Source organism: Oncorhynchus mykiss, chromosome 19 (genome assembly GCF_013265735.2).
Source record: "Oncorhynchus mykiss isolate Arlee chromosome 19, USDA_OmykA_1.1, whole genome shotgun sequence".
NCBI classification, from domain to species: domain Eukaryota; kingdom Metazoa; phylum Chordata; class Actinopteri; order Salmoniformes; family Salmonidae; genus Oncorhynchus; species Oncorhynchus mykiss.
The window spans coordinates 57,137,544-57,159,869 of NC_048583.1; the positions used below are offsets into that span (position 1 = coordinate 57,137,544).

Sequence of the window (22,326 nt, forward strand, 5' to 3'; positions counted from 1 at the left end):
GTCACATACACATGGTTAGCAGATGTTAATGCGAGTGTAGCGAAATGCTTGTGCTTCTAGTTCCGACAATGCAGTAATAACCAACAAGTAATCTAACTAACAATTCCAAAACTACTGTCTTGTACACAGTGTAAGGGGATAAAGAATATGTACATAAGGATATATGAATGAGTGATGGTACAGAGCAGCATAGGCAAGATACAGTAGATGGTATCGAGTACAGTATGTACAAATTAGATGAGTATGTAAACAAAGTGGCATAGTTTAAAGTGGCTAGTGATACATGTATTACATAAGGATACAGTCGATGATATAGAGTACAGTATATACGTATGCATATGAGATGAATAATGTAGGGTAAGTAACATTATATAAGGTAGCATTGTTTAAAGTGGCTAGTGATATATTTACATCATTTCCCATCAATTCCCATTATTAAAGTGGCTGGAGTTGAGTCAGTGTCAGTGTGTTGGCAGCAGCCACTCAATGTTAGTGGTGGCTGTTTAACAGTCTGATGGCCTTGAGATAGAAGCTGTTTTTCAGTCTCTCGGTCCCAGCTTTGATGCACCTGATGCAGTCTGGACGCGGAGGGGTGAACATCTCCTCTGACTGCTGCGAGAGGACTGGGCCGCATGTGAGTGCTTTGGGACGGTGTGGGGCCCACGGCAGCACCCGCTGCTCGTTGAGAAGAGTAAGAACGATACGTGCTTTCACGTCAGTCTCCAATAACACCAGAAAAAGTCGCTAGATTTGTCGCTAGTCGCTTTTTTTGAAAAAGTCTCGCTAGAGGGGTCTGAATACTCGCTAAATATAGCGACAAAGTCGCTAAGTTGGCAACACTGCCCACATTAGCTAAACATGAATATACTATAACCACATTTCATATGCGTGTATTACTAGCACAGATGTAAACATAATCAGATAAGAGAGATCGGTTCCCAATTTAGCCTTAACATTAAGGTCTAACGTTAACTTACACAGCGACAACTGCCTTGTTCAGGGGCAGAACGACAGATGTTTACCTTGTCAGCCCGGGGATTTGATGTCGTTTACCGGCCCAACGCTGTAACCCACAAGGCTACTTGCCTCTCCTGAAACCACCTACTTTGGCCGAGAACCAATCAACAGTAAGTATAGTTCAGGCCTGATTCTGAAGAGGTGGTTTGAAGTCGCAGTGATATATATTAAGCAGCATTATTCAGGGACTGCGCTGTGAAACTTTATCTCTCATTTTCAAAAGGAATATGAATATTCTGGGGTTTCTTCTCATTTTATGGCTATGCATCACCATAGGTAACCTATTCATTATATTGTGTGGAGACATCTCTTTTGATATTGGAATTAAACTGTAGAATGTTAACTTTGTGCACATAAAATGGGTAATTGGAAAAGTTTTTTTTATAGGCAGCAAATGATTTACTGATTTAATATGTACATTAATGACAGTCAGTGAAATGCTAAATGTGATCTTGGTCCTCTCTCATTAGGAATCAGGGCAGAACCTTCAGTGGACCAGCATGGGTTGAAGGGGGGTTCAATATGTCTGGTTGTTCCAGAACCTCCTGAGATGATCAAAGGACTTCAATGGAGGAAGGACAGTGATGTAATATTTGGAGACAAAGAGATCTCTCCTAAATACAAGGATAAGGTGGACTATAACAATGATAACCATTCTCTGTGTATTAAGAATCTAATGGAAACTGACAGTGGAATTTACATGGTAAACTACAGGAAACATTGGAAACAATCAACTACTACATATAGACTGTTAGTGGAGGGTGAGTTTTCTAAGGCTTCAGTTCTGGTCATTTGCTGTACATTTAATGTGTCTGATCAGGTTCAATAATGAATGTGGGACTAATAATTATCTGTCTCTTCTTTGGTTCTAAAAACTGTCTCTTATAGATCATGTTCCCAAACCAGTCATGGATGTCACATCTCTCAACACAAGTGTGGGACTCTGTGATGTCACAGTGAACTGTTCAGTTAAAGATGGCTGGATGTTGTCTGTCTGTGACAGCGGTCAGTGTACACTGTCACAACAGTCTCCGTCACTAACCGGTGGTAACATGACCATCTCCGTATTGACTGGAAGGATCCAATGCACCAGCAGCAACCACGTCAGCACACAGACCATCTCTCAACCCATGGAGGACTGTAAGTACCATTTAGCCTCCACCTTCACTGTGTACCTCTATCACTTTTTAATAACATATGAATTCAAGTTAGGTCAAAGTTTTGACATCATTATTGTGATTCTTCTCTAGTTAAGATTGGAATAATTCTGCCTGAAACTATCATTGTATGAACACTGTTCTTAATCTGTGTGTGTGTGTGTGTGTGTGTGTGTGTGTGTGTGTGAACTCAGGTAGTGGTAATGTGAAAGCCTCAGTGTTACCAGTTGGCACCATTGTGGGCTGTGTTACTGGTATATTACTCCTAGTTGCTGTGTTACTTGGTGTTGGATACATCAAACATACCAGAAGACAGAAAATCCCTAAAGAACAAAGTCCACTAGAAGAGGTACCTGCTCTGTCATTCATTCATTCATCTATGCATTATACTAGACAATAGTTTTAAATGACAACCATTTAAATGTTGTAATGTTTCATATCCAAACAGGTCATTGTTCCAAGAGTTTACAACTCAGTGAAGACCTCACCAGGGAGAGAAGAACCACAGCATCTCCTTACCAGAACCACAGCCCTGTCCTGACCAGAACCACATCACTCTCCTGTCCAGAACCACATCACTCTCCTGTCCAGAACCACATATATATACATTTTTATATTCCATTTCATGGAAGTTTCTTTATCCATGAAATGAAGTGGGTGGAGAACAAACCCCTCTTCACATTGTTACAGATAGAATTGAACCATTATTTTGAAATGATCAGTAAAAGTGGAAATACAAAAAAGCAATATGTATCATAAAATGTTTTGACAAACTGAAAATGTATCTTGACATGTAGTACCCGTCTGTTAGTTCTTCTCACTGGTGGATTTGGTGGTATCCTGTATAGCTTCCTGCATTTACTCCCAGCAAGCACAAAACCCTTCATAGAGTTGGTCCATACTGACTGTCTCTGTCATTTTGAGGGAAAACACCTGCTCCAGATCAGTGAAGGAGAGGTTTTGTTGCATGTTTATCCATATTTCGTTGATATGCCAAACCGAGAGAACAACAACAGAAATTACTTTGCAGGAATTGGCGTGTTTACTGTGATTTGATGAATATACGGGACAAGGGAGGTCCCGTATGGGACAAACCAATTTAGCCCAATATAAGAGCCATCCCGGCTAATACGGGACAGTTGCCAACCCTATTTGACGTTTTCAAATTAAACTCTCATTTAACGTGTGAAATAGTGTTATTTGACGCGTGTATTTTTTTGACCCGCAAAGACTCAAACTGGGTTCCATTCTGTAAAGCCTCGTTCACTTCAAATCCATTTGTTTTGCACATCCAATTCAAAACATATTTTTTCCTGCAGTCTGAACAGTCAAATAGCACATGGAATAGGATATTTTAAGCTGCCTTCCTGGTGGTTTGAAGTCAGATACAAATAGGATTACTGGCCATGTGACTTGTTGAATGGTCAAATCTGAAGTGTACTTTTGTATATTATCTACCTCACTTGCTTTGGCAATGTTAACATGTGTTTCCCATGTCAATAAAGCCCCTTGAATTGAGACAAAAAGTGAGTAAAAAACACACAAAAAATGTTCAGAACTACAAATGAACTTTCTTCTGTCGATTTTGGGTTGTATAATGTCACAATTCCAACCCTCCTCCTTGATCCGGGCTTGGGACCGGCAAAAGTGACCCGAAAGAGACACTGGCGGAGTTAGTTTTTTTTATTGGATTATTTACTTTATATTTTTAGTTTAGTTTTATACATTTACATCCCGCACTGAATGTAAACCAGGGCGGAAATCAGTTCCGGCGGCTTCGCGCATGCGCGATTCATTTTCAGTCTGGACGCGGAGGGGTGAACATCTAATCTGACTGCTGCGAGAGGACTGGGCCGCATGTGAGTGCTTTGGGACGGTGTGGGGCCCACGGCAGCACCCGCTGCTCGTTGAGAAGAGTAAGAACGATACGTGCTTTCACGTCAGTCTCCAATAACACCAGAAAAAGTCGCTAGATTTGTCGCTAGTCGCTTTTTTGAAAAAGTCTCGCTAGAGGGGTCTGAATACTCGCTAAATATAGCGACAAAGTCGCTAAGTTGGCAACACTGCCCACATTAGCTAAACATGAATATACTATAACCACATTTCATATGCGTGTATTACTAGCACAGATGTAAACATAATCAGATAAGAGAGATCGGTTCCCAATTTAGCCTTAACATTAAGGTCTAACGTTAACTTACACAGCGACAACTGCCTTGTTCAGGGGCAGAACGACAGATGTTTACCTTGTCAGCCCGGGGATTTGATGTCGTTTACCGGCCCAACGCTGTAACCCACAAGGCTACTTGCCTCTCCTGAAACCACCTACTTTGGCCGAGAACCAATCAACAGTAAGTATAGTTCAGGCCTGATTCTGAAGAGGTGGTTTGAAGTCGCAGTGATATATATTAAGCAGCATTATTCAGTGGACTGCGCTGTGAAACTTTATCTCTCATTTTCAAAAGGAATATGAATATTCTGGGGTTTCTTCTCATTTTATGGCTATGCATCACCATAGGTAACCTATTCATTATATTGTGTGGAGACATCTCTTTTGATATTGGAATTAAACTGTAGAATGTTAACTTTGTGCACATAAAATGGGTAATTGGAAAAGTTTTTTTTTATAGGCAGCAAATGATTTACTGATTTAATATGTACATTAATGACAGTCAGTGAAATGCTAAATGTGATCTTGGTCCTCTCTCATTAGGAATCAGGGCAGAACCTTCAGTGGACCAGCATGGGTTGAAGGGGGGTTCAATATGTCTGGTTGTTCCAGAACCTCCTGAGATGATCAAAGGACTTCAATGGAGGAAGGACAGTGATGTAATATTTGGAGACAAAGAGATCTCTCCTAAATACAAGGATAAGGTGGACTATAACAATGATAACCATTCTCTGTGTATTAAGAATCTAATGGAAACTGACAGTGGAATTTACATGGTAAACTACAGGAAACATTGGAAACAATCAACTACTACATATAGACTGTTAGTGGAGGGTGAGTTTTCTAAGGCTTCAGTTCTGGTCATTTGCTGTACATTTAATGTGTCTGATCAGGTTCAATAATGAATGTGGGACTAATAATTATCTGTCTCTTCTTTGGTTCTAAAAACTGTCTCTTATAGATCATGTTCCCAAACCAGTCATGGATGTCACATCTCTCAACACAAGTGTGGGACTCTGTGATGTCACAGTGAACTGTTCAGTTAAAGATGGCTGGATGTTGTCTGTCTGTGACAGCGGTCAGTGTACACTGTCACAACAGTCTCCGTCACTAACCGGTGGTAACATGACCATCTCCGTATTGACTGGAAGGATCCAATGCACCAGCAGCAACCACGTCAGCACACAGACCATCTCTCAACCCATGGAGGACTGTAAGTACCATTTAGCCTCCACCTTCACTGTGTACCTCTATCACTTTTTAATAACCTACTAATAATATCATATGAATTCAAGTTAGGTCAAAGTTTTGACATCATTATTGTGATTCTTCTCTAGTTAAGATTGGAATAATTCTGCCTGAAACTATCATTGTATGAACACTGTTCTTAATCTGTGTGTGTGTGTGTGTGTGTGTGTGTGAACTCAGGTAGTGGTAATGTGAAAGCCTCAGTGTTACCAGTTGGCACCATTGTGGGCTGTGTTACTGGTATATTACTCCTAGTTGCTGTGTTACTTGGTGTTGGATACATCAAACATACCAGAAGACAGAAAATCCCTAAAGAACAAAGTCCACTAGAAGAGGTACCTGCTCTGTCATTCTTTCATTCATCTATGCATTATACTAGACAATAGTTTTAAATAACAACCATTTAAATGTTGTAATGTTTCATATCCAAACAGGTCATTGTTCCAAGAGTTTACAACTCAGTGAAGACCTCACCAGGGAGAGAAGAACCACAGCATCTCCCTACCAGAACCACAGCCCTGTCCTGACCAGAACCACAGCACTCTCCTGGTCAGAACCACAGCACTCTCCTGGCCAGAACCACAGCACTCTCCTGGTCAGAACCACAGCACTCTCCTGGTCAGAACCACAGCACTCTCCTGACCAGAACCACAGCCCTCTCCTGTCCAGAACCACAGCCCTCTCCTGTCCAGAACCACAGCCCTCTCCTGACCAGAACCACAGCCCTCTCCTGTCCAGAACCACAGCCCTGTCCTGACCAGAACCACAGCCCTCTCCTGTCCAGAACCACATATATATACATTTTTATATTCCATTTCATGGAAGTTTCTTTATCCATGAAATGAAGTGGGTGGAGAACAAACCCCTCTTCACATTGTTACAGATAGAATTGAACCATTATTTTGAAATGATCAGTAAAAGTGGAAATACAAAAAAGCAATATGTATCATAAAATGTTTTGACAAACTGAAAATGTATCTTGACATGTAGTACCCGTCTGTTAGTTCTTCTCACTGGTGGATTTGGTGGTATCCTGTATAGCTTCCTGCATTTACTCCCAGCAAGCACAAAACCCTTCATAGAGTTGGTCCATACTGACTGTCTCTGTCATTTTGAGGGAAAACACCTGCTCCAGATCAGTGAAGGAGAGGTTTTGTTGCATGTTTATCCAACACCCCCCTATCCACATCGATGGAACAGTAGTGGAGAGGGTAGCAAGTTTTAAGTTCCTCGGCATACACATCACAGACAAACTGAATTGGTCCACTCACACAGACAGCATCGTGAAGAAGGCGCAGCAGCGCCTCTTCAACCTCAGGAGGCTGAAGAAATTCGGCTTGTCACCAAAAGCACTCACAAACTTCTACAGATGCACAATCGAGAGCATCCTGGCGGGCTGTATCACCGCCTGGTATGGCAACTGCACCGCCCTCAACCGTAAGGCTCTCCAGAGGGTAGTGAGGTCTGCACAACGCATCACCGGGGGCAAACTACCTGCCCTCCAGGACACCTACACCACCCGATGTCACAGGAAGGCCATAAAGATCATCAAGGACATCAACCACCCGAGCCACTGCCTGTTCACCCCGCTATCATCCAGAAGGCGAGGTCAGTACAGGTGCATCAAAGCTGGGACCGAGAGACTGAAAAACAGCTTCTATCTCAAGGCCATCAGACTGTTAAACAGCCACCACTAACACTGAGTGGCTGCTGCCAACACACTGACACTGACTCAACTCCAGCCACTTTAATAATGGGAATTGATGGGAAATGATGTAAATATATCACTAGCCACTTTAAACAATGCTACCTTATATAAATGTTACTTACCCTACATTATTCATCTCATATGCATACGTATATACTGTACTCTATATCATCGATGGTATCCTTATGTAATACATGTATCACTAGCCACTTTATACTATACTATGCCACTTTGTTTACATACTCATCTCATTTGTACATACTGTACCCGATACCATCTACTGTATCTTGCCTATGCTGCTCTGTACCATCACTCATTCATATATCCTTATGTACATATTCTTTATCCCCTTACACTGTGTACAAGACAGTAGTTTTGGAATTGTTAGTTAGATTACTTGTTATTACTGCATTGTCGGAACTAGAAGCACAAGCATTTCGCTACACTCGCATTAACATCTGCTAACCATGTGTATGTGACAAATAAAATTTGATTTGATTTGATTTGATTTGATTTCGTTGATATGCCAAACCGAGAGAACAACAACAGAAATTACTTTGCAGGAATTGGCGTGTTTACTGTGATTTGATGAATATACGGGACAAGGGAGGTCCCGTATGGGACAAACCAATTTAGCCCAATATAAGAGCCATCCCGGCTAATACGGGACAGTTGGCAACCCTATTTGACGTTTTCAAATTAAACTCTCATTTAACGTGTGAAATAGTGTTATTTGACGCGTGTATTTTTTTGACCCGCAAAGACTCAAACTGGGTTCCATTCTGTAAAGCCTCGTTCACTTCAAATCCATTTGTTTTGCACATCCAATTCAAAACGTATTTTTTCCTGCAGTCTGAACAGTCAAATAGCACATGGAATAGGATATTTTAAGCTGCCTTCCTGGTGGTTTGAAGTCAGATACAAATAGGATTACTGGCCATGTGACTTGTTGAATGGTCAAATCTGAAGTGTACTTTTGTATATTATCTACCTCACTTGCTTTGGCAATGTTAACATGTGTTTCCCATGTCAATAAAGCCCCTTGAATTGAGACAAAAAGTGAGTAAAAAACACACAAAAAATGTTCAGAACTACAAATGAACTTTCTTCTGTCGATTTTGGGTTGTATAATGTCACAATTCCAACCCTCCTCCTTGATCCGGGCTTGGGACCGGCAAAAGTGACCCGAAAGAGACACTGGCGGAGTTAGTTTTTTTTATTGGATTATTTACTTTATATTTTTAGTTTAGTTTTATACATTTACATCCCGCACTGAATGTAAACCAGGGCGGAAATCAGTTCCGGCGGCTTCGCGCATGCGCGATTCATTTTCAGTCTGGACGCGGAGGGGTGAACATCTCCTCTGACTGCTGCGAGAGGACTGGGCCGCATGTGAGTGCTTAGGTAGGTGATAGGTGTACCAGTCAGCAGTAACATGGTATTAGTTCCACCTACCCATCAATGTTGTGTATATGAGAGGGCAGACTTGACCTCATTAGGCCACCGTATATGGATTCTTTAACACATTTTATCTGTCAAGCCATCAAAGTCATCAAAGTCTTTTTTAAAGAATTTTTTCCTAACTGACCTGCCAAGTTAAATAAAGGTTCAACAAAACAAATAGATATCAGTCATCTTTTTAACTGGGACACAAGTATTTATAATCTCTGTACCAATAACCTGCTACTTTTTACTCTGCCTTGTCCTTCCTCTGAGTTTTGAAGACAACGGTAGCTACACTACATGATCAAAAGTATGTGGACACCTGCTGTTCAAACATCTCATTCCAAAATCATGTGCATGGAGTTGGTCCACCCTTTGCTGCTTTAATAGCCTCCACTCTTCTGGGAAGGCTTTCCACTAGATGTTGGAACATTACTGCAGGGACTTGCTTCCATTCAGCCACAAGAGCATAGTGAGGTCAGGCACTGTTGAGCGATTATGCCTGGCTCGCAGTCGATTAGGTCTGGCTCGCAAGTGTTCGATGGGATTGAGGTCAGGGTTCTCTGCAGGCCAGTCAAGTTCTTCCACACCTATCTCGACAAACCATTTCTGTATGGACCTCGCTTTGTTTACGGGGGCATTTTCATGCTGAAACAGGAAACAGCTTTGCTTTATCTTGGCCAGGTCGCAATTGTAAATGAAAACTTGTTCTCAACTTGCCTACCTGGTTAAATAACGGTGAAATTAAAAAACTAAAAAATACAACTGTAGTCTCTAGACCACTCATGAATGTAGGTATCTCTTTCCCAACTCCATTGGTTCGTATAGATCATGTTCCCAAACCAGTCATGGATGTCACATCTCTCAACACAAGTGTGGGACTCTGTGATGTCACAGTGAACTGTTCAGTTAAAGATGGCTGGATGTTGTCTGTCTGTGACAGCGGTCAGTGTACACTGTCACAACAGTCTCCGTCGCTAACCGGTGGTAACATGACCATCTCCGTATTGACTGGAAGGATCCAATGCACCAGCAGCAACCACGTCAGCACACAGACCATCTATCAACCCATGAAGGACTGTAAGTACCATTCTAGCGTTCATTTAAGGATCTACCCGTGAGGTTAGAAGCTGAACCTCATGTTGATATTGTACAGTCATTCTGTAATACCTCTGTCATTGTTTAATACTAAATGATGCGATATCACACATTGTAAAAATATATCCACATGGAAAATCAAACGCAGGATATCAAAGTACTTTAATTAGTATTTTATTTATTTAGAGAAAACACATAAGCACCTGATGTTTTGACTAGGTATTGTTTTGATGACTAAGTCAATTAGTACTTTCAACAACAACAACATCCTAGTCAAGACTATGGGTGTTGATAAACTGACTCGAAATAAATGAACATCCTAAGCATAAAGCTTCGATATCCTTCCTGTGCTTTTCCCTGTGGATATATATTTTACATGGACTCTTTTTGGAATTACAACTGCAAACAGATGTACTATAATAATTACTATTATACTATAATTACTATTATACTACATTATACTATATTATTGTATATATAACTATAATAATTGGAACAATTTATTATAATCTTGGCTGCAAGGACTTTTGATTGAACCGTTCGATACATACAAGGTACCTGCCACAGAGTAATGTTGACTGTTGGAAACAATGACCATCACATTAGACCAAATGTATTGCAGTCTAATGTAACTAGTGAGGGAATATTGTATTTTTGGCTCTGAGAGGGTAACCCAGATTGTGTGTCCCAGGTATTGGTGAGAAGGACGCCAAAGCTTCAGCATTATCAGTCAGGACCATTGCAGCCAATATTGTTCGATCCGTGATTGTCTGTGTTGGATTGGCTGTCACCATAATGGCCATTAACAAGATCAAGAGATGGATATCCTCAAAAGAAGATGACTCAACTCAGGTACTTCCTGTGAAATGAATGTATTAGTTAGGATTGTTAGCTTTATTAAATGATGATTTGAATGTTGTAATGTCTCATCTTTAGCAGGTCATCGTTGATGATCCACTGGGCCCTTCTGAGGTACAAACACTTTACAGAAATGTGCAGAAACCAGGACAGCAACACCCAATTGACCAGCATCTTATATGACAGACTGTAATATCATGGGATTTTTAAAAAACACATATTTAATTTAGTATTATCTGCAGTGTATATTTGCTTAAAGGGAGAGCCGTGTCGGGTCGACTTCCACAACAACTAAGAGCATTGAAGCATGAGGCTAAACTCTGCATGTTTTGAGGTGAAGCACACCCTACACATGAACATATAGTCTGTGAGTACAATGTCTTGCTCTGCGCTTATCTACAAATTCTGTGGTTCATTCTGCTGGTCGTGGCAACATCATATCGCTATGTCTCAGTTTAATGCAACTTGTGTTTTATTTGAATGTAGGCTCTGATAGCTCTGCTAGATAACATGTTTACCCAGCAGGGAACTCATGCGTCCAGAGTGTATTATCTCTGATCTATCCAGGCTCCTCTGTGGTTTAAACATTATCAGGCCCACCAATCATTCCACAGCAGTGCACATGTGTGTGTAATGTAAGTATGTTGAGCTCTTTGATGAGGGGAAAACTTCCCGCTGTGTTGATTGACTTATTTTTTTTTGACTTTTTCTACATTTTGTTACGTTACAGCCTTATTCTAAAATGGATTAAATTATTTTTTTCGTCAACAATCGACAAACAATACCTCATAATGACAAAGTGAGAACAGGTTTTTAGAAATGCATGCATGCAAATGTATTAAAAACAGGAATAGCTTATTTAAATAAGTATTCAGACCTTTTTCTATGAGACTCGAAATTGAGCTCAGGTGAATCCTGTTTCCATTGATCATCCTTGAGATGTTTCTACAACTTGATTGGTGGTCACCTGTGGTAAATTCAATTGATTAGACATGATTTGGAAAGGCACACACCTGTCTATATAAGGTCCCACAGTTGACAGTGCATGTCAGAGCAAAAACCAAGCCATGAGGTCAAAGGAATTGTCTGTAGAGCTCACAGACAGGATCGTGTCATGGCACAGATCTGGGGAAAGGTACCAAAACATGTCTGCAGCATTGATAGTCCCCAAGAACACAGTGGCCTCCATGATTCTTAAATGGAAGAAGTTTGGAACAACAAACACTCTTCCTAGAGATGGCCGCCCGGCCAAACTGAGCAATCGGGGGAGAAGTGCCTTGATCAGGGATGTGACCAAGAACCTGATGGTCACTTTACCAGAGCTCCAGAGATAATCTGTGCAGATGGGAGAACCTTCCAGAAGGACAACCATCTCTGCAGCACTCGACCAATCAGGCCTTTATGCTACGGTGGCCAGATGGAAGCCACTTCTCAGTAAATGGCACATGACAGCCTGCTTGGAGTTAGCCAAAAGGTACCTAAAGGACTCCCAGACCAGAAGAAACAAGATTATCTGGTCTGATGAAACCACGATTGAACTCTTTGGCCTGAATGCCAAGTGTCATGTCAGCAAACCCAGGCTTTTACAAGAGCAGACATTAGTGAAACAGAAATCAGAAGTCAGAACTGGGGCTAGTAACATTAGACGGACCAAGGTGTACATTATCTGTGCGCGGGTCGGCTGTTTGTTCACCCGCACCCACCCGCAATTGCTACCACCCACTCACTATATGTGATAAAGTGAAAATCAGAGGCTGGCACCCAACCCTAACCCGCATGTGGTGCAGGATACTTTTTGCCTGATTTAGATATGCTTCTGCTTATAATTTCTGACATTTTGGTAGGTTATTTGTTAGTCAACTCCCTTTCTAGATACATGCGGCTTCTCTTGTGTCATTACATGTTTGACCTTGAAGACTAAATAAACCCTTGCTCAACAGAATATTGCAGTAGATCGTTAGAATTAATGCTTCAATCTAGTTGACATCGGTAAAGTTCTCTCTCATCTTTTGCAGAGCAAAGACATTTAGGGACTGGGGAGAAAAATCAATAACACCCCCCACCCCACCCCCCAAAAAAAACTGGAAATATTTTATGTGCAAAACCATCGTGCCCCTTCCAGAGGTTGACAGCACCACCCCACTACCCCCAATGCTAACAGGACAACACCCTTCTATCTCAAGACCATCAGACTGTTAAACAGCCATCACTAACATTGAGTGGCTGCTGCCAAAACACTGACTCAAATCTCTAGCCACTTTACAGTTTTTTTGGATTGCTTACACACTCAAATTAAAAGTAGTACACTATTAGCAAAACCTTACACTCAAGAAGCAAAACATCAGCCCCTATTTGCACAACTATAAGCACATTGTCAACCTCACACTTGTTGCAAAACTATACACACAGTGATTTGCAAAACACTAAACACACTTAACATACATTACACACAAACATCTATCATGAAGTCACGTCCTTGCAATACCAAAGCACTGACTGTCAAATTACCACACCGTCCAACCAATTGGTTCAACACAGTCATCAGGTGTGCAAACACTCGTTTGCTTAACTGTAGACACACCAATCAGGTGTATAAGCACTATAAAAAGCAGCAGGTGAGTTCATCGGTCTTCAAGCACAATGGAAAGAGTCAGAGAAAGAGTAAGACGAGGAGGAGGAGGAAGAGAACGAGGAGGACGAGGAGGACGAGGAGAACGAGGACGAGGAGGAGAACGAGGAGGACGAGGAAGAGGATGAGGAGGAGGAGGAAGGGGAGGAAGAGGAAGACAAGAAGGTGCTCAAAGAGGACCGAATCTGACAAATGAGATCCGCGCAACACTGGTTGACCACGTTGTCAACCACGGCCTGACGCTGAGGGAGGCTGGACTGCGAGTACAGCCAAATCTAAGCCGATATACAGTCGCAAGTGTGATGAGAACATTTCGACTGGAAAATAGGTATTGTAAAAATATCATCATATCAAAAACATCTGCACGGTTTCAGTAACTGCTTACAGTACTGTATTCTATGCACTATCAGCACTTCTGTTACCTTTTCCTGTGAAATTACTGTACTATTGTATACTGGGTTTTTTTCTACATAGGATTGAGGGTCAGGGACGACAAGGGGGAAGGCCTCCTATGTTCACAGAACAGCAAGAGAGGGAGATAGTAAACATGGTTTTGGCCAACAATGCTATAACACTCAAGCAGCTCCAAGCTAACATTGTCAATAACCACGCCATTTTCAACGATATCCATCAGGTCTCAACATCAACACTGGCACGCATCCTAAAAAAAAACATATTCAAATGAAGCAAATTTATCGAGTGCCTTTCGAGCGCAATTCCGAAAGGGTGAAACGACTGCGGCATGATTATGCAGAGGTATGTATTCACTTTAGCAGTGTGATCTTGCATACTGTCTCATAATATTTTACTGTACTGTAATATGTATACTAGATCTACACTGAACTACACAATTTTGCCTGACACTGTTTTACGAATGGATGGAGAGGAGGTCCAGCATGAGTTCATTTACGTAGATGAGGCTGGGTTCAACCTGACGAGAACACGAAGGAGGGGAAGAAACATCATTGGCAACAGTCAATGTCCCAGGGCAACGTGGGCATAATATAACACTCTGTGCAGCCATTATACAGAATGGGGTCCTCCACCGCCATGCCCATATGGGCCCTTACAACACAGCACTCATACTTACATTCTTGGACCAATTGCACAACATAACAGCAGCAAATCAAATCGATCATATGCAATACATTGTTGTCTGGGACAATGTGTCTTTCCACCGCTCTGCTCTGGTTCAGAACTGGTTTCAGCAACATCCACATTTCACCGTCCTATATCTTCCACCATACTCTCCATTCCTCAACCCTATAGAAGAGTTTTTCTCGGCATGGCGGTGGAAGGTATATGATCTCCGTCTCCAGGCTGACGTACCCCTCATCCAAGCCATGGAGGAGGCCTGTGACCAGATGGAGGTAGCAGCAATGCAAGGATGGATTCGTCATTCAAGATGTTTCTTTCCAAGGTGTCTTGCTAATGGCAACATTGCCTGCGATGTTGATGAAATTCTCTGGCCAGATCCAGCTAGGCGAAGAGGCAATGTCTAGTTTTTATGTTTTTTTTTTTTACTTACAATACGTAAAGTGACGTTTGGTTACAGTATTATGAATCTCCTTGTCAACATTTTGGGCGTGTTGAGAAATAAATGAGTTTCTTCAGTCTGCAACATTGGTCTTGTGTAGTGTTTGGTGAATTTACATTATATTTGTACTTTGTTGATAGTAGCCTACTCTAGTCATAGGGAAGTAGAAGTGCTAAAAGTGTTTTAGGTTTATCACAGCAGAGTGTAACTCGTGTCAACAGAGTATAGTAATGTGAAACGTGTGTGTTTCATATGGTAACAAAGTGTTGTTTTTAAAAAGAAGTGTATAGTTTTTACAAGAGTGTTTAATTTTGCAAAGGATGTGTAGTGTTTTGTTACTTGGGTGTGTGGTTGTGCTAATTGTGTGTAGTGTTTTGTTACTTGGGTGTGTGGTTGTGCTAATTGTGTGTAGTGTTTTGTTACTTGGGTGTGTGGTTGTGCTAATTGTGTGTAGTGTTTTGTTACTTGGGTGTGTGGTTGTGCTAATTGTGTGTAGTGTTTTGTTACTTGGGTGTGTGGTTGTGCTAATTGTGTGTAGTGTTTTGTTACTTGGGTGTGTGGTTGTGCTAATTGTGTGTAGTGTTTTGTTACTTGGGTGTGTGGTTGTGCTAATTGTGTGTAGTGTTTTGTTACTTGGGTGTGTGGTTGTGCTAATTGTGTGTAGTGTTTTGTTACTTGGGTGTGTGGTTGTGCTAATTGTGTGTAGTGTTTTGTTACTTGGGTGTGTGGTTGTGCTAATTGTGTGTAGTGTTTTGTTACTTGGGTGTGTGGTTGTGCTAATTGTGTGTAGTGTTTTGTTACTTGGGTGTGTGGTTGTGCTAATTGTGTGTAGTGTTTTGTTACTTGGGTGTGTGGTTGTGCTAATTGTGTGTAGTGTTTTGTTACTTGGGTGTGTGGTTGTGCTAATTGTGTGTAGTGTTTTGAAAATCGTGCTTAAGCAATCAAAAAAAACTGTAATAATAAAACATTGGATGTAATAAATGTATCACTAGTCACTTTAAACAATGCCACTTTATATAATGTTTACACACCCTACATTACTCATATCATATGTATATACTGTACTCTAAACCATCTACTGCAACTTGCCTATGCCGTTCGGCCGTCGCTCATCCATATATTTATATGTACATATTCTTATTCATTCCTTTGTTGTTGTGAAATTGTTAGATTACTTGTTAGATGTTCCTGCATGGTCGGAACTAGAATCACAAGCATTTCGCTACACTAACCATGTGTGTTTGACCAATAACATTTGATTTGATCAGAAGAGCCCAACAGCCCAGCAAGACAGCTATGCAGAATAATAGAGTGTCCTGCTGCGGCCGAGCTGAACCAGACAAGGCTTCTGTTGAACATCATCTGCTGAAAACCCATTCATTCCTTTTTTTAGTATCAGTAATATAATTATTAGAAATACAACCTATTATGATTGTGAGTTCAGTTTTAGATAGGCTACCCAGGAAAGGGTTCATGTTAGCTCATAGAAATATATGTAGCCTCAGAAACAAAGTTCATGAGTTAGTCATTTGTTAATCCTAGATAATATTAATATATGCAGTGCACCCACCCCAAAAAATAAAAAATATACATCATAAACAAAAAAAGTTGTTTCCAGTTGGCACCATTGTGTTTCCAGTTGGCACCATTGTGTTTCCAGTTAGCACCATTGTGTTTCCAGTTGGCACCATTGTGTTTCCAGTTGGCACCATTGTGTTTCCAGTTGGCACCATTGTGTTTCCAGTTGGCACCATTGTGTTTCCAGTTGGCACCATTGTGTTTCCAGTTGGCACCATTGTGTTTCCAGTTGGCACCATTGTGTTTCCAGTTGGCACCATTGTGTTTCCAGTTGGCACCATTGTGTTTCCAGTTGGCACCATTGTGTTTCCAGTTGGCACCATTGTGTTTCCAGTTGGCACCATTGTGTTTCCAGTTGGCACCATTGTGTTTCCAGTTGGCACCATTGTGTTTCCTGTTAGCACCATTGTGTTTCCAGTTGGCACCGTTGTGTTTCCAGTTGGCACCGTTGTGTTTCCAGTTGGCACCATTGTGTTTCCAGTTGGCACCATTGTGTTTCCAGTTGGCACCATTGTGTTTCCAGTTGGCACCATTGTGTTTCCAGTTGGCACCATTGTGTTTCCAGTTGGTACCATTGTGTTTCCAGTTGGCACCATTGTTTTTCCAGTTGGCACCATTGTGTTTCCAGTTTGCACCATTGTGTTTCCAGTTGGCACCGTTGTGTTTCCAGTTGGCACCATTGTGTTTCCAGTTGGCACCATTGTGTTTCCAGTTGGCACCGTTGTGTTTACAGTTGGCACCATTGTGTTTCCAGTTGGCATCATTGTGTTTCCAGTTGGCACCATTGTGTTTCCAGTTGGCACCATTGTGTTTCCAGTTGGCACCATTGTGGGTATTGTTATTGTTCGATTAGTCTTAGTTACTTGGTGTTGGATACATCAAACATACCAGAAGACATAAAATCCCTAAAGAACAACATTCACTCGAAAAGATACCTGCTCTGTCATTCATTAATCTATGCATTATACTAGACCAGTTGTTACCAAACTTTTATAGTCCCGTACCCCTTCAAACATTCAACCTCCAGCTGCCTACCCCCTCTAGCACCAGGGTCAGCGCACTCTCAAATGTTGTTTTTTGTCGTCATTGTAAGCCTGCCACACACACACTATACGGTACATGTCTTAAACATAAGAATGAGTGTGAGTTTTTGCCACAACCCGGCTCGTGGGAAGTGACAAAGAGCTCTTATAGGACCAGGGCACAAATAATAACATAATAATAATCAATAATTTGGGTCTTTATTTAACCATCTTACATATAAAACCTTATTTGTTAATGGAAAATTGTGAATAACTCACCACAGGTTAATGATGTGTGCTTGAAAGGATGCACAAAACTCTGCACTGTTGGGTTGTATTGGAGAGAGTCTCAGTCTTAAATAATTTTCCACACAGTCTGTGTCTGTATTTAGTTTTCATGCTAGTGAGGGCTGAGAATCCACTCTCACATAGGTATGTGGTTGCAAAGGGCATCAGTATCTTAACATCACTATTTGCGAGGGCAAGAAACTCTGAACGCAGCCCAATCCAGAAATCTGGCAGTGGCTTCTGATAAATTCAATGTTCACAGAACCTCTTGTTGCAATTTTGATGAGGCTCTCTTGTTCAGATATCGGTAAGTGGACTGGAGGCAGGGCATGAAAGGGATAACGAATCCAGTTGTTTGTGTCATCCGTTTTGGGAAAGTACCTGCGTAATTGAGCACCCAACTCACTCAGGTGCTTCGCGATATCACATTTGACATTGTCCGTAAACTTGAGTTCATTTGCACACAAAAAAAATCATACAATGATGGAAAGATCTGTGTTTTGTCTGTGTTAATGCAGACAGAGAAGAGCTCCAACTTCTTAATCATAGCCTCAATTTTGTCACGCACATTGAATATAGTTGGGGAGAGTCCCTGTAATCCTAGATTCAGATCATTCAGTCGAGACAAAACATCACACAGAAACGCCAGTCGTGTGAGAAACTCGTCATCATGCAAGCGGTCAGACAAGTTAAAATTATGGTCAGTAAAGAAAACTTTAAGCTCGTCTCTCAATTTTTTAAAAACGTGTCAATACTTTGCCCCTTGATAACCAGCGCACTTCTGTATGTTGTAAAAGTGTTACATGGTCGCTGCCCATATCATTGCATAGTGCAAAAAATACATGAGCGTTCAGGGGCCTTGCTTTAACAAAGTTAACCATTTTCACTGTCGTGTCTGAAAAGTATTTCAAGCTGTCAAGCATTCCCTTGGCAGCAAGAGCCTCTCGGTGGATGCTGCAGTGTACCCAAGAGCCTCTCTGTGGATGCTGCAGTGTACCCAAGAGCCTCTCTGTGGATGCTGCAGTGTACCCAAGAGCCTCTCGGTGGATGCTGCAGTGTACCCAAGAGCCTCTCGGTGGATGCTGCAGTGTACCCAAGAGCCTCTCGGTGGATGCTGCAGTGTACCCAAGAGCCTCTCGGTGGATGCTGCAGTGTACCCAAGAGCCTCTCTGTGGATGCTGCAGTGTACCCAAGAGCCTCTCGGTGGATGCTGCAGTGTACCCAAGAGCCTCTCGGTGGATGCTGCAGTGTACCCAAGAGCCTCTCGGTGGATGCTGCAGTGTACCCAAGAGCCTCTCTGTGGATGCTGCAGTGTACCCAAGAGCCTCTCGGTGGATGCTGCAGTGTACCCAAGTGGTGTCAGGAGAAACTGCTTACACGTGCGTTATCGTTCTACTATGTCTCCCTGTCATGGCTTTTGCGCCATCAGTACAGATACCAACATGAGCAGCAGCTACGTTTGGCTAGTTTTAAATAACAATCATTGTAATAATTTAAATGTTGTAATGTTTCATCTCCAAACAGGTCATTGTTCCAAGAGCAGTGAAGACTTCACCAGGGAGAGAAGAACCACAGCACTCTCCTGACCAGAACCACAGCACTCTCCTGACCAGAAACACACCACTCTCCTGTCCAGAACCACAGCACTCTCCTTTCCAGAACCACAGCACTCTCCTGACCAGAACCACACCACTCTCCTGTCCAGAACCACATCACTCTCCAGAGATACAGACTGTCTACTTCACTGAGAAGAACCAGCACCAGCAGAACACCTCCAAGTTGAAACAGGAAGTGCATCACCAGACATGAGAGAAGAAGAACAGGAAGGTGGGCCTCCCAAACTGAGGTCCGTTGCCGGTTCGAAAAATAATAATATTATTAACATCAACAGATTAATCAAATTTGATCGAGGGGTCTGTGGAAGGTCACATCATACAGTCACTGAGTTACATCAGTTCATGTACACCTTGTACATAAACCATGGGACATTGCACCACCTAGTGGACATAAACAATAGCAGCAGAGTAAACCACATGGCTTCACACATCAACATGTTGTGAAGTTGTTTTATACCAAAATCTTTATGTGTTCTAGTATGTGTTATTACTATACCACAAAGCCCACTTTTTCCAGATTTGTCCAATCCTAAATGAACCCCTGGCTCAGGTTTACACCACATTGATTGTAGGATCAGATAGGTGTACCAGTCAGCAGTAACATGGTATTAGTTCCACCTACCCATCAATGTTGTGTATATGAGAGGGTAGACTTGACCTAGTCAGGCCACCGTAGATGGATTCTTTGACACATTAATTGTATGGTAAACAGTTGAGGGACAGGGCTGGAAAAATGTAACCACTCTCAAATGTATAGGCTGAGCTATGGATGCAAGGACTGACCATCCATGATATCAAAATTATAGTTTTAACCATGTTAAAAACTTCTTATGGCTGGGGGGCAGTATTGAGTAGCTCGGATGAATAAGGTGCCCAGAGTAAACTACCTGCTACTCAGTCCCAGAAGCTAATATATGCATATTATTAGTAGATTGGATAGAAAACACTCTGAAGTTTCTAAAACTGTTTGAATGATGTCTGTGAGTATAACAGAACACACATGGCGGCAAAAAAACGGAGAAAAAAAACAACCAGGAAGTGGGAAATCTGAGGTTTGTAGTTTTTCAACTCATTGCCTATCGAATATACAGTGTCTATGGGGTCATCTTGCACTTCCTAAGGCTTCCACTAGATGTCAACAGTCTTTAGAACCTTGTTTGATGCTTCTACCGTGAAGGAGGGGGGAATGGGAGCTGAATGAGTCAGAGGTCTGCCAGAGTGGCATGAGCTTACCACGCACGTTCACGTGAGAGGTAGCTTGCATTCCATTGCATTTCTACAGACAAAGGAATTCTCCGGTTGGAACATTATTGAAGATTTATGATAAAAACATCCTAAAGATTGATTCCATACTTCGTTTGACATGTTTCTAAGAACTGTAACAGAACTTTTTGACTTTTCGTCTGCTCGCACCTCATGAATTTGGATTACTGGGATAAACGTGCGAACAAAAAGGAGGTATTTGGACATAAATTATGGACTTTATCGAACAAATCAAACACTGGGAGTGCATTCTGATGAAGATCATCAAAGGTAAGTGAATATTTATAATGTTATTTCTGACTTCTGTTGACTCCACAACATGGCGGATATCTGTATGGCTTGTTTTGTTATCTGAGCGCTGTACTCAGATTATTGCATTGTGTGCTTTTTCAGTAAAGCTTTTTCGAAATTTGACACAGCGGTTGCATTAAGGAGAAGTTTATCTAAAGTTTCATGCATAACACTTGTATTTTCATCAACATTTATAATGAGTATTTCTGTAAATTGATGTGGCTCTCTGCAAAATCACCGGATGTTTTGGAACTACTGAACATAACGCGCCAATGTATACTGAGATTTTTTTTTTATAAATATGAACTTTATCGAACAAAACATACATGTATAGTGTAACATGAAGTCCTATGAGTGTCATCTGATGAAGATCATCAAAGGTTAGTGATTCATTTTCTCTCTATTTCTGCTTTTTCTGACTCCTCTCGTTGGCTGGAAAAAAATGGCTGTGTTTTCTGTGACTAGGTGCTGACCTAACATAATCGTTTGGTGTGCTTTCATCATAAAGCCTTTTTGAAATCGGACACCGTGGCTGGATTTACAGCAAATCTATCTTTAAAATGGTGTAACATACTTGTATGTTTGAGGAATTTTAATTATGGTGTTTCTGTTGTTTTGAATTTGGCGCCCTGCACTTTCACTGGCTGTTGTCATATCGATCCCGTTAACGGGATTCAAGCCATAAGAAGTTTTAACCAGTTTTTCTTTGCAATTACATTGTTTACTACAATGAAGTAAAGCAGCTTATATTTTGGGGTGTGATGGGGTACGGCAGTTATACCTCATGAGGTATCAACCTGCACTTTTGCTTTTTTGTATCTTGGCCATCTTGATTTTTCTCCTTTTGATGACCTGATGTCCTGTTGACCTGATGACCTGTTGACCTGATGTCCTGTTGACCTGATGACCTGTTGATCTGTTGAATGTGCAGCCTTGAAGGAACCTGTAAGAAGTGTGAATGATGTAAACACACCTTGCTGTTTCAATGTACCTGTTGACCAGGAATATGAAAAAAAAATATCAATATAAATCTTTAAAAGTCTGATTTAACCACTAGATCAATCAATCAATCAATCAAATATATTTATAAAGCCCTTCTTACACCAGCTGATGTCGCAAAGGGCTGTACAGAAACCCAGCCTAAAACCCCAAACAGCATGCAATGCAGGTGTAGAAGCATGATGGCTAGGAAAAACTTCCTAGGAAAGCCAGAATCTAGGAAGAAACCTAGAGGAACCAGGCTACGAGGGGTGGCCAGTCCCCTTCTGGCTGTGCCGGGTGGAGATTATAACAGAACATGGCCAAGATATTCAAATGTTCATAGATGACCAGCAGGGTCAAATAATAATAATCACAGTGGTTGTAGAGGGTGCAACAGGTCAGCACCTCAGGAGTAAATAACA

The 22,326-nt window shown here is 41.5% G+C and overlaps 1 protein-coding gene across 3 annotated transcripts; it reads left to right on the plus strand.

The window, feature by feature from the left end:
* Positions 1 to 3,966: 3,966 nt before the first annotated feature.
* On the plus strand, positions 3,967 to 6,575 carry LOC118936466. Of its 3 annotated transcripts, none has more exons than XM_036955133.1 (6): positions 3,967 to 4,090; positions 4,399 to 4,525; positions 4,888 to 5,178; positions 5,306 to 5,557; positions 5,773 to 5,927; positions 6,027 to 6,575. In XM_036955133.1, the coding sequence occupies exons 3-6, from the start codon at positions 4,968 to 4,970 to the stop codon at positions 6,117 to 6,119; spliced, it is 711 nt and encodes a 236-aa protein (XP_036811028.1). In that variant the 5' UTR covers positions 3,967 to 4,090; positions 4,399 to 4,525; positions 4,888 to 4,967; the 3' UTR covers positions 6,120 to 6,575. The 3 variants fall into 3 exon arrangements, with proteins under 3 accessions (XP_036811028.1, XP_036811029.1, XP_036811030.1); XM_036955134.1 differs by having other exon boundaries at positions 3,972 to 4,090; positions 4,380 to 4,525; XM_036955135.1 differs by having other exon boundaries at positions 4,015 to 4,033.
* Positions 6,576 to 22,326: the final 15,751 nt, after the last annotated feature.